At 45.3% G+C, this 16,817-nt stretch overlaps 1 protein-coding gene across 1 annotated transcript; it reads right to left on the bottom strand.

The window, feature by feature from the left end:
• Positions 1–68: 68 nt before the first annotated feature.
• LOC141975562 (CMRF35-like molecule 8) lies at positions 69–11,639 on the bottom strand. Its single transcript, XM_074936012.1, has 7 exons — positions 11,502–11,639; positions 6,838–7,179; positions 5,965–6,294; positions 4,502–4,598; positions 3,526–3,644; positions 2,391–2,440; positions 69–554 (listed from the first exon to the last, which is right to left on the bottom strand). The coding sequence occupies exons 1-7, from the start codon at positions 11,542–11,544 to the stop codon at positions 324–326; spliced, it is 1,212 nt and encodes a 403-aa protein (XP_074792113.1). The 5' UTR covers positions 11,545–11,639; the 3' UTR covers positions 69–323.
• Between the last annotated feature and the right edge of the window lie 5,178 nt (positions 11,640–16,817).

Genomic DNA, 16,817 nt, shown 5'->3' with positions numbered 1-16,817 from the left:
GAGTCAGAATCTTACACATACAATGTTTGAGTGGGTTTGAGATGACAATGCAAAAAGTGTCTTGCCCGGCCATATTCCTCCAGCCTGAGCCCTGAGGATTCTCCTTCGTTCTCTTGATCTTCTCCAAAAGCAGGTGCATTTTGCCCAATTGCCTGTGATAAATTTCTCTGCAAGCCTCTGATCTGAGGCAGGTCTTTAAATATACATGTTAAATATAAACATAGCAAAGACTTCTTCTCTAGCATGCACACATGCTTCACCCCCAGCAGTGTTTCAGCTCAATCTCTTCTGTTCCACGGCTGGGCTAGTCAGGGTTCTTGAGATCACGATTTGGCGCCTGATGCTAATGGCTTGAGTGAAATGCTAGCATATCCCACAGGCTCAGTGGGGAACCTGGTGTGGGGTGTCTCCAGAGCTTGACTTGGCGTGATGTTGGCATAGACAGATTCCGTGGGACTGGGTCTGGATTTAAAGACCAAGGTGACATATTTTAGGTCTTGTGGCATCTCCTGTTTGTCATCCTTGGGATCATTCATGTTGCCGAAGCCCTGAGACTGTGCACAGAAAAGGAAAACACTTCTCAGCGAGAGCAGAGCTGATACCAAAAGCACAAGATTTACTCAGTTAGGGAGAAAAAGACCAACCGAACATGTTACGCTCTGTTGTGGAGAAGCTGGAAGGAGAGTGAGCCTTATTCACCCATCTCCTTCCCAGAAACCTACTATGACCCCATCCTTTCTACATTGGCTTCCAACCCTGTTGCCTCTCAAATGCCCCTAGAATCTCTCTGCTTCACTGCATTTCCAGCAGCATTTCCTATTGCTGTTCCCCCACTCATCCAGCGTTTTAAAGCCCCCTGGAGAAAGTTAACCTTGGGGTTTTAAGGTGAAGAGAATGCAAAGAGTTCAGGGGCCACAGCCAATTGCTGGCAAGTCAGCAGGACTCAAATGGATCATAGGACACCTGAGTTTTGTAGCCTCTTGTCTCTGTTTAGCTGTCCAGCTCATTCTATTCAAACCCGACCCATTTCAGCCTATTCCTATGTGTTCTTTCTAGTCAAATCCAATCCAGCCTTTCATTCTGCTCCATTTTCAATCAATCCCAATTCATTCTCGGCTAACCCAATTTTCAATTCACTCTCTCTGCACACTCTTCAGAGCAGGGACGCCCTGTGCACTTTTGTCTGCAAAGCACGTAACACAAAGCACAATACAAATAATTACTGATTCAATCCAGTCCATTCCAGTCTGTTCTATTTAGTTCATTCCATTCCACTCTTGCCTAGTCGGATCCAATCTATTCCAAACCAGCACGATCTATTCCAGTCCCCACCACTGCAAACCAAGATGCGGCTTGGGTTCCTGTTTTGTATATGCACCATCCCAACGTTTTGCCTCCAAGCCCATTATAAACAGGTATCACTGTCAGCTAGCGCTGGTTGGAAAAACTTCAAGGGAATCATTTGCCATTGGAAAATGCCGTTCCTGTTGAAATTGAATAGCTTTGTGAAATCATGTCTGTTTTGCCAAAATTATTTTTTTGGGGGGGAAATCCCAAATCTGGCCCATTGTGACATTTTAAGAACAAAATGTTTCAAATCTTCTTTTTGAAAAGACTTTTCATTTGGAATTTTTTATTTTGTATTTTTAATACAAAATTTTAAGTTGACAATGGAATGAAATGTTTCTGTTGACTAGAAATGGAGGTTTTTTTGCATTCATAGAGAATTTTGAAATCTTTTGGGTTCCATTGTGAAACTTAAATCTCAAAATCCTTCACAAAATGGTATTTCCATCCTCACACGGCTCTCTTGTCAGTGTGGAGGGAGAGTGGAAATTTAAAATGATTATATAAGTAAACAGCAGTGCACGGTTTCACTCTCACATCCTCTCTGCCAGCTCTGCCTTACAGGGCCATCTCTTTCCACTTTACAGCAAATGCCCCATGACGGCGAAAAGACTGTTCTTTCTCTCTGTACTGCATTTAACACTGTACTGCAGGGGTTCCCAAACTTTGCCAGAGCACGGCTCATATTTTAGTACAGAGGTTGTCTCATTGACACTTCTCCTGTTCACAATTAAACAAAGCACCCCTCCCGTTCACGTGCAATCACATAAAAGCCTCTTGGTAACTATAACAACTGCCTGTGTGGAAAAGTAACATTAAATGAGCTGTAGCTCACGAAAGCTTATGCTCAAATAAATCTGTTAGTCTCTAAGGTGCCACAAGTCCTCCTTTTCTTATTAAGAAAGTATTTCAAGTTTCTTTGAATGCAATTTAGCAGCTGAAAATAAGGAGAAGCAAGCTCCACATGATCAGCCAGTTCTTCGCAGACCGCAGTTTGGGAACCTCCGCGCGACTGTTTTTATGTTTCCCGTAGCTTCACTTACCACTGTGGCGTCCTTGGGTTCTTCATAGATGCCTTCAGCTTGTCCATCACCTTTTCATAAAGACAAGACAAGATCCCCTCAATCCTGAGCATTCCTCATGTCATCACAGCGTAGGTGAAAGCCACAGAATGGACTGGCCAGTAGTAATGGTAGCAAAGATTGTAATAGTAGGGACCAAACTACACTGAATCCAGGGAGCAGGTTGTGTCCAGTTTACAGCTCCACCCTGGGAATGATAGTATGGCTGAGTTTACGAAATGTCCTGTGAGAAGTTTTTAGGGACGTGGGTCTGATCTCATGTGGCAAATTATTTCTAATCTGGTATTTTCTGTGACAGTGATTGCAGTCTGATGCTTTGGAGGATTTTTTAAAAATCCAGGATGCAGCTGTCCAGTTGCGCAATGTGTATTTAGGGGAAAGAACGCCTTCCGAACCCTTGGGGTAGTCAGCCTATGCCTTGACACACGAGATTTGACTACCTGGCTTGTTGCTTGTGTGCTTACAAATGCTATTTTACCCTTTTAAAAACCAAACCATTTTGCACAAACGTACAGTCCTTTTATCCAAGGACCTCAAAGCACTTTTACAAAGATTGAAGGACACTTAAGTAGTTCAGGCTCAAAATTTAGGTTTTCTTAAGCTCAAATTATTATTAATAGGACATTTTTAGGAAGTTTTTTTTAGAAAAAATTTGTGTCCAAATAGTTTGCCTGCATGTAAACAGTCCCATGCGGCCCTTGTAATGTGCAAATGTGCAGCCGTGGGCTAGTGCACAGGCATGAGCAAGAGGAACCAGCTACAGACAAAAGTGAAAATGCCAAGGGTAGTGTCAGCTTGAATGCGATGGGAGGAAGGTAACAATCAGCATAAACAGAGGCCAAGCCCTGACTGGGACATGGAGACAGCTTAATTCTGAACGTGCTCCCTCTAGCATAGGGGCACATGGGGAGAAGACGGAGATGGGAAGCCAGCACTGCTGCTTCCCTGGCTCTACCTACGCTCCACCTTGTCCAGGGCTGCCCACTGGGAATCAAGCAGTGGGGCTGAATTCACTCCAAGTTAAAACAAATGAGAAATAGGGAACCCAGTGTTGTGACAGCCAGACCATGTGAGGCCCCATCCGCTCTCTATTTACCTCTTGTCTTCAGCTGCCTGGACCGTCTGGTGCACAATATTACCAAGCCTAGAAGCACGAGGATGAAGAGGACTCCCAGGACCACACTGACGATGATGACGGTTCTCTCACTCAAGAAGCTGAGGAAGCAATGGCAGTCTGCGTTACAGGCGGAATGCTTCCCAAAACCCTTAGCGCACACCCAGCGGGCCATCAGACCGGGCCCTGGGATAGCTCGCACACCTCGGTGGCTTTTTCTCATCATGTTACTTCCTTTAATGCTAAACCCTGTCTGTGCCATTTGACGTAGGGAGTAAGGTCCTGAACGTCTCTCTGGGGCCCTGTGAAAACAAACCACTCTCTGAAGCCCAACAGTGAGCTCTGTGGGACAGGGAGTGTCTTTTTTGTGTTCTGTTTTGTACAGTGCCTAGCGCAATGCGGTGCGGGGTGTATGGTGCCACCACAATACAAATCACAGACCTCAAAAAGAAAAACAAACCTAAATTGAATACATCAGTAAATAGAAGGAGGTGATACACCGCTGGGGAAATATTTAATAGGGCTTCTGCAGCTTCCACTGAGCACAATGGCCACTGGCTGGCATCAGGAATGAGAAGGGGCGGCGCTGCTTTTACAATGGCGGATGCAGGGAACTGTTTGGATTCAATGCATCCAGATCTAACGTCATTTCTCTTGCGCCAAAGAGCAGCAGCTGCAAGGGTTAATGATAACACAGTGACAAGACGAGTAAATTCTCAAACGAGACGGGGCCTGGATATCATCTGCCCATTTTATCATGTGCCATTTAACACTGGTTGGCAGCTGGGAAGAGGGCACTAATCTGGCACCTTTTAAAGGAGGCCTGCTACATTCAGTGCCACTGTGAAAGGCTGCTGCTTTCTCTCTGAAAAGACGAGAATGTGGGATCAGCCACTAACAGCCCTTTGGAGGTGTGCAAACACAGAGGCTGTCTTAGAGGAAGGGGTTGGAGCCTTACCTGCTGTCTGCTGGGTTGACCCCAGCACTAGGTGTGCTAAAGATTAGGCTGGCGTGACCTGTGGTTGAGGTAACTGGGACGTCCCTTGTAGATATAGCTGCAAATACAAACACAGTTTCAACACCTTAGGCCTTGTCTACTCCAGCCTTTATCCTGTAACATTTCCAACCAGTGCTAGCTACCACTGGTGCAGGGCTAGTGGAGACAAGCTGGCCGTGCTGTAGGAGCTGTGTCACGCAGACCTACTTGGAACAAGCTAAAATACGCAATGGTTAAAAGGCTGAGTGGCCACTTGAGCCTCGTCTACACTAGCCTTCACACTGTTGCTCTGAGAAGCACATGGTACGATGGGGAGGTTGCTCTGTTTTGCAAAGCTTCTCCTGGAACGGGAAGCATGTAACAATCCGAGACAAAGCAGCCAGGAGCATGTGAGAAGCAGGCCATTGGCATCACCTGTGTAATAGTTCCCTGCAGTAATGAGGAAACCAAGCAAAGAAACAAACCCTTAGAAACATGCAAAACATTGATGTAGTAACAGCTTCTAGAGCCCTTACTACACATCACTTCAGGCCTCCCATGAGGTATCAGGGCTCACAGACTGTGTATTCAATCACATGTATTATGATGCCTTTTTTTCTTCAAAATAAAACCTTTGTTTTTAAATTACCTTTAATTCTATTTTTAAATACAATTTAAAAAGAAGTATCTCAAAATGGAAACAAAATGTTTTGCTGGAAATGAAATGTTTTTAATCTTTGAAACTTGTAGCTAACCAAAAGTTCAAATTTTTGCACAGCTCTAATTCTGATATGGACTTAATGTCTGACGGCTTCCCTTGCACAGGACTATCCCCACCCGTCTGTACTGCTCGACTGCCATCTTCAAAAACAGGCCCGAGAAAGTTGCTGGGCTCTGATAGCGAGTTTGTTAAATTTCACTGATTTAAAAAAAAATAAGTCAATTTGAGGGAATAACTAGAAACTGGAGCTGGTTAAAACGTGGGTCAGAATTTAAAAAAATATTTTTTTTCCTCCATCAAAATGCAAAATTTGAATTGAGTAGTATCTCCGCTAGCTGCTCTGGAAACCAATGCTCAGCTGCTACGCAGGTGCTTAAATACTATGAGTCTGTGGGTCATAGAAGTACCTAGATTGAAATGATTGAACCAGCTCTCAAGTAAAGGGGAGACGAGAAACAAATATTTAAATAGGTCATTAAAAACAGAAATATCCACATGACCAAAGTCCTTATCCCAGCTGATGTTCTACATCAGTTCCTAGTGTGAGCGACGAATAAAGGGACAAGGTTTTTTGGGGAGTGGAGGGAATTCTGGAATCATCTGGGAGGAGGTGATACAGATTCAGTATCAGAGAGAGGAAGGAGAGAGTGGAGAAGGTGGGGGGCTGAAATCTGCAAACCAAAAAATCCCAAACCCCACATTTTCCCTACCAATAAATACTCACCCTTGGTAACAGCCAGTTTAACTTCAATTATTCTGTAAAGCCTGGAAGGCGTGTAGAGCGCACACAGGTATACCCCTGCATCGTCTACCTGCAGTTTCTCCATGGTGATAGTAATAATCCCTTTCTGGGTGTCGTCATGTATCCTGGCTCTGCCTTTCTGAGCCCTGTTGTGATATGTGAAGTACCCGTGATCAGTGTTGACCAAGACATCACACTCATTCTGAACTGTCCTTCGGCACCAGGCTTTCTTCTCCCCTTTGTAATCCTGTGTGTTGTATGGACACTGGACAGAGAGACTCTGCCCCTCCATAGCATCGTATTCTTGGAATTCTGGAAAACACAAAACCCGGTCAGTACAATCTGGTTGAGAGGTATGATGATGTACATTTCCCATGAGTGGGTCATATGCCCAATGGGCCAAATTCTTCCTTGGTGTAGCTCCATTCACTGGCTTCAGCTGAGTTACAGGAGGGGTGAATGTGAACTGGTGTATTTGGTCCTGTTTGCCGCAAAAATCAACGGTTTGGGCTGTTCCCTTTGCATTTGATCATCCCAAAGTCTCGCAGAGCGAGGGAAGCTACGGATCCTTTCCAGGCCAGGTTCTCCAAAGAGCTCAGTGTGTGGGGTGCAGTCTGGGTGCTGAGCTCTTGGAAATCTGGCCCTGATTGTTGGGACCGAGCACTTTAAAATGGTGATTCCGAGCAGTTCCCAGTGTGAGACAGGAGAGAGGAGACAAGGGTTTGTGGAGGGTGACAGATTCTGGGGGCATGCAGGAGGAATCTATATAGGCAGGGGAGAGATAATAAAGTGGGGGAAGGAATTGGGATTATGGTCAGTGGAAAAGACAGTTCTCCTGAAAGGAAATGAACTCACCCTTGGAAACATCCAGTTTAATTGCTGTTAGTCGATACAGTATATTGGGCCGCTCAAAGCGCACACACAAGTACACTCCGGAGTCCTGCACCTGCAGCTTCTCCATGGTGACGGTTACAATCCCATTGCGGGTGTCATCCTCTATCGTGGCTCTTCCAGAGCTTGGGTGTGTACGTGATGATGGGTAAGAGGTGCTAACTAAGGGAAAGCATTTCTCATCTCTCAGCCGGCACCAGGTTTTCCGTGTTGCACTATAATCCCTGGAACTGTAATGACACTCAACAACGAGACGCTGCCCCTCCACTCTGCTCACCACTGCGTCAAACTCTTGTTCCTGGAATCCTGGAAGACACCAGACCTGCTCAATTAGAGCTGGGCTGGAGAAGGGCTGCCTGCACTCCAGTGCTTGGATGAAACACAGCCCAAGAACTAGAGGCTGGGAAGAATGGAGACGAATCAGTAAAAGCAGCAATTACAAATCATTCTCCTATCCAGGGCCGGGTTAATGCAGGGGCTTTAGGGGCTGCAGCCCAGGGCCCTGGCCAATGGGAGTTGTGGGGGCGGCGCTTGCAGGTGCAGGCAGCGTGTGGAGACATGCTGTCCTCCTCCCTGCGGGGGCGCACAGAGACGTGCCAGCAGCCGGTCACTTCCGGGAGCGGCGTGGGGCTATGGCAGGCAGGCAGCCTGCCTGAGCCCTGGTTTGCCGCTGGCCGTGAGCCACCTGTGGTAAGAGCCTCCCCGCCGGAGCCTGCACCTCACACCCCCTCCTGCACCCCAACCCCCTACCCCGGGTCAGAATCCCCTCCTGCACCAAACTCCCTCCCAGGGCCCGCACCCCTCACCCTCTCCTGCACCACAACCCTCTGCCTCACGTCAGAATCTCCTCCTGCACCAAACTCCCTCCCAGAGCCCGCACCCTCTCCTTCACCCCAACACTCTGCCCCAGCACGGAGCCTCCTCCTGCACCCAAACTCCCTCCCGGAAAGAAACTAATATAACAGCTGTTCTAAGGTAAGAAGTAGGCTATTTTCAATTAATGTAACTATATTTGACATGTTTTAAGACTGAAATGTAACCCCAGAATGGCTTTATGTTACTTAAAAGGCAAGTTTAGTATAGTGTTAATAGCCTCGATGTCATAATTGTGATCATTTTCTTTTAAATTAGCAAAAAGACTTGTATACAGGGGCCCCACAAAAATCTAATAGCTCCAGGCCCACAGGAGAGTTTATTCAGCCCTGCTCCTAGCACCTGCCTGGAGCACATTCAAAGATAGCAACATATCCTGTAATGTCCTCTGCACACAGTCCATTTTCTTAGTGTGTATTCCCATGTTCTTTGTTTATTTGCAGCATTTCAATCTCTCTGGTGGTTTAAAGTCCCTGTGTCATCTCTGCCTATTTACATGTAGGTAGCTGGCAATAAACCAGCCCAAATTTTAATTCAGTGCAGCATCAGACATAATAATAGTGGTAAGTCACATTAGATATTCCGATCTCATAGAAGATATGTCATACACTTGATTTACCCTGGTATAAGTGAAAGCAGAATCAGGCCTGTTTTTTAAAAATCTCTCCTCAACTAAGGAGCTGGACCGTTGAGCACAGATCTTTGAGCTGGGTAGTTCTCTGCACTAACATGGAGATGGTTTGGATGTTCCCGTAGATCTTTTCAATATCTTATTTAGGACACATCTCTAGATGGGTGAAGCCTACGGCTCCACAACTGGAGAAAAATGAAACTAGCCAGAAAGTTTCTGCTCATCCCTTTATTCTGTTCATCCTTATAAATACTATTCATTTCAGTAATGCAGAAAGGCCATGCAAGAATGGGGCCTAATTGTACTAGGCACTCTGCAACTGCCCAGGAAGACTTGGGTGCCACACTCAAGTCTCTTTTCAGACCCTTTCCTTGGGACTCTCACAAGATAACACAAAATATCCCCCTCTGGCAAATGGGTTGCAAGACCCAGAGAACTTCCCCTCTGCCCTTGTAAAAGGACACTCCCCCCTTTAAAATCCTGCTGAATCAGGTGACAAGCAGCCCGTCTGATCCTTTAAGGGCCAGAGGCCTGGAGTTGGCCAGCCTGTCCAGTTAGCCCCACCTGCCACACGTGGGGGAGTTGGGGGGGGGGTTAAGTAGTAGAACCTGCTGGGTGTGGAGGAGCTGATTCTCCTATAAAGATCAGCAGGACGCTGCAGAGAGGGGATGATCAGGAAGTTGTAGAGAGATGGCAGGGTGTGAGAGAGGCTTCTGCAGGGAAGACCCTGAGACCAAGAGAGTGACTCCAGCTAGGAAGCGTTGGGAAGAGCCTGAGACACAAGCAGAGTTTGGGGCTGTGTCTAGCTTGTCGCTGGGGGAAGGGCTTTTTGTGTTAATATTTGAACTTTCTGATAATAAACCAGACTCCAAGTAGGGCTGTTCTCCTTGGATTCATTAAAGCCGGTGTGGAGTTTATTGAAGAAGTCCCTTGAATGGGGAAACTGAGGCAGGCCCTTGAACAGCAAGCTTTGGCCATGAAGGGGTGCTCAGGAGGTGGCTGGCCCCTGTGGGACAGCCCTTAGCTATTTCCTGGTCATTCCACCCTGTCATACAGAGACAGTCCCTGCTCCAAAGAGCATACAATTAGGGCTGTTGATTAATAGCAGTTAACTCATGCAATTAACTCAAAAAAATTAATCACGATTAATCGCAGTTTTAATCACACTGTTAAACAATAGAATACCAACTGACATTTATTAAATATTTTTGGATGTTTTTCTACATTTTCAAATATATTTATTTCAATTACAACACAGAATACAAAGTGTAGAGTGCTCTCTTTATATTATTAGTTTTGATTACAAATATTTGCACCGTAAAAATGATAAACAAAAGAAATAGTATTTTTCAATTCACCTCATACAAGTACTGAAGTGCAATCTCTTTATCGAGAAAATGTCACTTACGAATGTAGGTTTTTTTGTTACAGAGCACTGTACACTTTGTATTCTGTGTTGTAATTGAAATCAATATATTTGAAAATGTAGAAAACATCCAAAAGTATTTAAATAAATGGTATTCTATTATTGTTTAACAGTGCGATTAATTGTGCGAATAATCACAATTAATTTGTTTAATTGCTTGACAGTCCTACAAGCAATCTAAATACACAAGGACAACCACAGGTGGGAGGAGAAAGGGATATAATGCCCCAGCAAAGCGAACAATGCAATGGCTGCCAAAATGAAGCCCTCAACAGTTCTCCAGGGGCAATCCATGGACCACTGCTGGTGTGCAGAGCCCTGCGTGGTGGTGCACAGGTCGGAATGCTTTAAGAAACAAGAGGATTGAGGTGATTGATTGGAGCTGTATGGAGCTAGGGCCTGTCTCCACAGGGGACATCGCTGCCAGCGTAGCTCTACCAGGATAGCTGGATATCGCCCCTGCGATGCATGTCTACACTGGGGGCTTGCACTGGTGCAGCTACATTGATTTAACAACACACATCCCCAGTATCGATAGCTCCCTAGGTAGAGGTGTTGAATGGAAAAGTGGGGCCAGGAGCGAGCTTTCATCCCAGGATCCGGTCCATATACTGCAAATAGTGGAGAGTGACTATGTGATGTACTCAAGACGGGCTTCTGTTCAGTATCCGTATTTGCTATGTCTAGGAAAGTATAGTCGTTAAACAGGCGGGTTTGGAAAGGAGAAACTGTGGCTTTAAATGGTAGCTCAGAGGATCTGAAAGCTGTTTGAGCAGGTGTGACGTGCTCTACGGTGGGGGTTTGGTGCTTTTCACTGGGCTGTGGTCTGACTCTTAGAACACTGAGGGACGTATTTGCAAAATTGCTCAGCGTTCAGCTGCTTCCATTGAGAACTCTGCATCCCCCCCATATCCCCCGAGTTGTTCTCAAATGGAGCTGCTGGGTGGCACTGCTCAGAAAATGGGAAAGTTTCTGTGGAAAATATTGACGTTTTATCAAATTGAAAACCCAGAAGTGTTGGTTATTGGCTGGAAAATATTTGGGTTTTGGGGGTTTGTGTGTGTGTGTGTGTGTGTGTGTGTGTGTGTGTGCAAAGTTGAAATTTCCATGAAGAGCAAACACTTTTTTTAGTTGAAAACCCAATTTCCCATCAAAAACAGTGCTGATAGAAAATTTTTGAACAGTGCTACTGGTGGATGCTCAGCACTCTTTGAAAATCTGGCCCTGCTCGTGTCACGGTGCCTGGGAACTGCCTGAGGCAGGGAAGGTTTATTTCTGCTCCCTCTCTCTCCGGCATAAAACTGAAGTCAATCCCTTGATGTCAAAATAATTATGCAGATGGGAGATCAAAATTGGTTCCTAAATAGTTACAGCTGAGTTCCTATGACTGCCGTGCCGTTTTCTGGACGGGTGTGTGAGATAATGTTTGTTTTAATCAGAGAGAAGGGGGAACTCTGTACTGAGCCGGAAACGAGTACCCAAAAGAAAAGGAATTGCCTGAGTCGTGGTTAAAACTAGACCTGCACTTGGGGAGAATTCTTGTAGCTGTTATTTCATATTTATATTATGCAAATGTCCAGAGATTCAGAAGATCGAGGCTTGATTCCCGAGCAGGGAAAATATAGCCCCAGATCCCACCTGCCCCTGACATGGACTGTCCATGTAACTTCCCAAGTATCACTTCACTCTTCCACTTACCTGAGATGCAGAGCAGCAGCAGCAGCAGGAATCTCAGCTCCATGCCTGTCTTCAAGCCCACAGAAGGAGCATTGCTGGAATGTACTCTGGAACGTGAAATGGATTTTTAGGAAGTGTCTTCTCTCTGAGCTCTCTCCTATCGACACTGAAGCTGCAGGAGGAAGTGGCTGAGGTCTTGCCTTAGCACGGAAATTCTTCACCATGTTTTGCAATGAAACTGATTTTAAGATAATTTAATTGTGTATTTAGGGAAGTGGATGGCAACAAAAGAGTTTGGGGGGAGGGGGAACAGTTTCCACATCCCTCCTGGGCACAGTCACTGGCTGATCTTTCTCAGACTGGGCTAAATGATCATTTTGTTAAGTTCCCTGTGTGGGAAAGCAGGAACGAGCTGGTGTCTCAGGCTCAAATCAAACCCTAAAGAAAAAAGGGGTGCATTTTAAGAGACAGGTTTCCTGAGCATGGAAATGTGGTGCATTAAAACGCACCCCTTTTTGCTTTGCGGTTTGATTGGAGCCTGAAAGACCATCTTGTTCCCCTTTCCCACAGCTCATGTGATCAAGAACTGAGGATTGTCTTTTGACTCAGGTTCCACCAGGGCAGTGGAGACCAGTTGGTTTGTTTTTGCTACTATGCCTCATCTCTGCTGGCAAACTGCATGCTAGAATCCCAGAAATGTAGGGCTGGAAGGGACCCTGAGAAGTCATCAAGTCCAGCCCCCTGCACTGTGGCAGGACCAAGTAAACCTAGACCATCCCTGACAGGTGTTTGTTCAGCCTGTTCTTAAAACCCTCCAGTGACGGGGATTCCACAACCTCCCTTGGAAGCCTGTTCCAGAGCTTAACTACCCTTAGAGTTAGGTTAAGTACTAGGAAAAACTTTCTAAGTGTCCCTTGCCTAAGATTATGCCCGTTACTTCTTGTCCTACCTTCAGTGGGCATGGAGAGCAATTGATCACTGTCCTCTTTGTAACAGCTCTTAAGATATTGGAAGACTGTTATCAGCGCACACTGCAGTCTTCTGTTCTCAACCTAAACACGCCCAGGTTTTTCAACATTTCCTCACAGATCAGGTTTTCTAAACCTTTGATTATTTTTGTTGCTCTCCTCTGGACTCTTTCCAGTTTGTCCGCATCCTTCCCAAATTGTAGTGCACAGAACTGGACCGAGTACTCCAGCTGAGGCCTCACCAATGCCAAGTTGAACTGGACAATTCCATCCTGTGTCTTCCATATGACACTCCTGTTAATACACCCCAGAATCATATTAGCCTTTTTTGCAGCTGCATCACATTGATGACTCCTATTTAGTTTGTGGTCCACTGTAACCCCCAGATCCTTTTCAGCAGTGCTACCACCGTGCCAGTTATTCCCCATAGTTGTGCATTTGATTTTTCCTTCCTATGTGAAATACTTTGCACTTGCCTTTATTGAATTTCATCTTGTTGGATTCAGACCAATTTTGAATTTTAAACCTGTCCTCCAAAGTGTTTGCAAACCCTCCCAGTTTGGTGTAATCTGCAGATTTTATAAGCATACTCTCCATTCCATTTTCCAAGTCATTAATGAAAATATTGAATAGTATCGGATCCAGGAATGTCCCCTGCAGGAACCCACTAAATATGCCCTTCTAATTTGACAGCAAACCATTGATAACTACTCTGCGAATACGATCTTTCAACCAGTTGTGGACCCACCTCATAGTGAATTCAACTAGACCACATTTCCCTAGTTTGCTTAGGAGAATGTCATGTGGAAATGTGTCAAAAGCCTTAAAAAATCAAGGTATATCACGTCCACTGCTTCCCCCTATTCACTAGCTCTGTAATACTATCAAAGAAGGCTATTAGGTTGGTTTGGCATGGTTTGTTCTTGACAAATCCATGCTGACTATTCCTTATTACCCTATTATCCTCCAGGTGCTTACAAAATGTTTGTTTAATAATTTGGTCTAGTATCTTTCCAGGTATCAAAGTTAGGCTGACTAGTCTATAATTCTCTGGTTCCTCCTTGTTCCTCTTTTTATAGATCGGTACTATGTTTATCCTTCACCAGTCCTCTGGGACCTCTCCTGTCCTCCAGGAGTTCTCAAAGATAATTGCAACCAGCTCGGAGATTGCTTCAGCTAGTTCCTTAAGTATCCTAGGAGGAATTTCAGCAAGCCCTGCTGATTTGAATACATCTAACTTATTTAAATATTCTTTAACCTGGTCTTTACCTATTTTGGCTTGTGTTCCTTCCCTTAGTTGTCAATATTAATTGTGTTGAATATCTGGTGGTCATTAACCCTTTTTGTGAATACTGAAGCAAAATAGGCACTAAGCACCTCAGCTTTGTTGATGTCATCATTTGTTAGCACTCCTTCCCCGCTAAGTAGAGGACCTACACTTTTCTTGATCTTTCTCTTGCTCCTAATGTATTTAAAGAACATCTTATTGCCATTTATGTCACTTGCCGGGTGTAATTCATTTTGTCCCTTAGCCTTTCTGATTTTGTCCCTACATACTTGTGCTGTTTCTTTGCATTCCTCTTTACCAATTTGACCATATTTCCATTTTTTGTAGGATTCCTTTTATATTTTCAGGTCATTAAAGGGCTCCTGATGGAGCCTGATTGGCCTCTTATGATTCTTCCATTTTAGAACTAACATCAGCCTTAGCCAAGGGCTGTCCTGTTTAACACTGTGTCAGCAGATTGCAGTTAGCCCTCTGATCCACTCAATGATTAACCATGACCAGATGAGGCTATGTTACACCCATCAGTCCATCACTACACTGAATGCTAAATCATGTTAGTTAAGATGTTTTCCAGCAGGAAGTAATTTTTGAGGGCAGATAAGCCCTATCTGGATCTGGCCAAGGGCAGAGTCTTCTCGTTGCTTGGTCTTGTTTGTGCAGTTCCCCCATGGAGGTGGCCACTCTGAGTTCCTCTGAGAATGTGCAAAGCTTTTCCATTCCATTTATAACTCCATAGCTCCTTGTTCTCACCTGTGCACTGGAAGGTGAGAGTTCATGCTGAGGAGCCCTCCAACCTTGATATTCCACGTAAGGGACACAGATGTTGCTTTGGAGAAGGGCGCTTTATACATTATTTCAGGGGGAAAATGCACCCTTTGTATATCTCCCATGCAGAAGCAGCATGAAGAGCAGCAGTGTAAGGTTTTCTCATTCCACCCCTTGCCAGCATGCCTTTAATCTGAATGGTAGGTACCGTGTCTAGTTGTTGAGAGAAGAGTCTGTACCCATGACCATCTCTGTCCTTAGCAACTCTGCTGGGATTGCCATCTACTCTTCACTGTGATGGTGATTTTCGGATGTGGGTAGTGTTTGAGCTCCTGCCTTCTGGGAACTTGACTGAGATCCAACAACCTCATTGCACATTAAGCAGTTTGGTAAATACTTTTGGTCACGGTACACCTGAGTCAGCCAATTGAGCCAGATTCTACTCTCATCTATCCTGGTGTAACCCCACTGACTGCCACTGATCTACTCTGAATTCACTGTGGTGTGAATTTGCCCCCAAAACCTCCTTCTGGTTCTGCCATCGGGTTGATATGGAGCAGGCAGTGGAGAGGGTGAATTATTAATATCTTTCACTTCCCTAGCACCGTTGTGTGTGGCTCTCAAAGGGCTTTGCAGGCAGTGAGTGCAGGACCTGTGTTGCAGAGGAAGTATCAACCCAACATTGCAGAGGAGGAAAGAGAGCCTGTTCTGCATCTGTTTTGAGATCCCATAGGAGGCATTATATGAGTTCCAGGCCTTATAACAACCAAACTAGCCCCCAGGTTGCTCCCAATGATCCATTCCATGGAATCGAAAAGAGCCAGGGCCCGGACCAATGGGACAGATATTTCCATAGGAGCCTGGCATGGAGAAATCAAACTCACACCATTCAGTGTTCATATGTTGTATTTTCAGTTAAAGAGAGTCGTTACAGCCTTCAGAATTGTACAGCACATGGAGTAACAGTAGGGTTGCCAACATTGTATTTAAAAAATAGAGGAGCAGTGCCGCTCAAATTTGACCTGGCTGCCCCTCCGTGCACGTCAAAGGGGAGGCCAGGCCACATTTGAGTTGACTGGCAGCCAGAGCCATGCTCTGGACTCCTCCGGAAACACTCTACATTGAAACAGATGATAAAAGGCCCTCAGTACTGATTTTGTTTGGGACAGGCAATATTTATTTAAATAAGGGACATCTCTAAAGATATGGGACTGTTGGCAACCCTGGGAAACTGGGCCCGTCTGCAGCCAGTATAGCAGAGAGCCTCTGTGGATATTTGTCACAGTCCCCTAAAGCTCTGCCTGCTGGACACTCACCAGGCTACTGTGCATGGGTCCATCACACTAGAGCCATGTGCTTTAAGCTTTCCAAGGCTGAGTAGGCTCCAGCCCTGTCTCTTTCCTTGGCCTCTCATGCACTCTTCATGGAAATGGGAGCTCGTGGTCCAGCTGCTCTACACCTCCAGGACCCCACGACCATTCCAGTAGTTTAAGCTCACCGTTTCCAAGAGCTCCAACTTTGTGGGTGCTCTGGGTTACAGGTTACCTCTCTTGCGACATGTGACAGAAGAAGCACATAACACACTGACTTTGCAAAAGTTCCCAAACCAACCACACTATGTCTTTAGATCTCTCAAGACATACAGAGATATAGTCCAAACAATGATAAAAAGTCTGGGCCTTATAAGCTATCACGAATGGAGCTTCCCTGGTTCCCTATCTGGCAGCATGATCAAAGTCCTGTGAGGAATTCCCTGCTTCCTAGTGGGCCCATATGACAGATAGTTTGGTTTTAAGAGACAAGCTGTCCTTTCACACCATGAATTCAAGATTTATTGGTATCTGGTGGCTTCCTCCAAGGTGGTTTCTTCTTCTCACTAGGAGAGTTATCATCACAGCTAACAGGGTCTTGTTGATCAGGAAGCCAACTCCCAACCAAGGGAAAGTAGATCTCAAGTCGAGGGAGCTGGTAAGGAAATAAGGAAAGGGAGAGAAGCAATCAGCTCACAAGGATGAGGAGGGTTTCAAAAAACATATTGGGACTGAATACAAAATTAGAGTATTTCCTTCATCCTTTACCATCCAGAACAGATAAACTCAGATACTTCAAATGGGATTTAAGGTTAAAAAAAATCATGTAAGCCAAAGATGAAGCCCTAAAAGGAGTTAACGGAGGTTGCTTGGAGCTAGGTCCCAGTGTTTCCTGCCCCACCTCAGAATCTCAGGGCAGGTGTGTGTTCACATGGGTGTTTTTGGCCCATCACTAATGAAAAAGTCACTAGTAGCTTGTACCATGCAAACCGACATTACTAGTGGA

This window comes from Natator depressus, chromosome 21 (genome assembly GCF_965152275.1).
Source record: "Natator depressus isolate rNatDep1 chromosome 21, rNatDep2.hap1, whole genome shotgun sequence".
NCBI lineage: Eukaryota > Metazoa > Chordata > Testudines > Cheloniidae > Natator > Natator depressus.
The sequence above is the reverse complement of the archived record's forward strand: the minus strand, read 5'-3'. Positions and strand labels throughout refer to the sequence as shown.

Excerpts from the sequence above, each read along its gene's own strand:
- LOC141975562 (XM_074936012.1), bottom strand. The coding sequence starts at position 11,544 with ATGGAGCTGAGATTCCTGCTGCTGCTGCTGCTCTGCATCTCAG. Across the intron at positions 7,180-11,501 it reads GCTGCTGCTCTGCATCTCAG|GATTCCAGGAACAAGAGTTT; the intron begins GTAAGTGGAAGA and ends GGTGTCTTCCAG. Across the intron at positions 3,645-4,501 it reads GTCAACCCAGCAGACAGCAG|CTTCTTGAGTGAGAGAACCG; the intron begins GTAAGGCTCCAA and ends TTGCTTCCTCAG.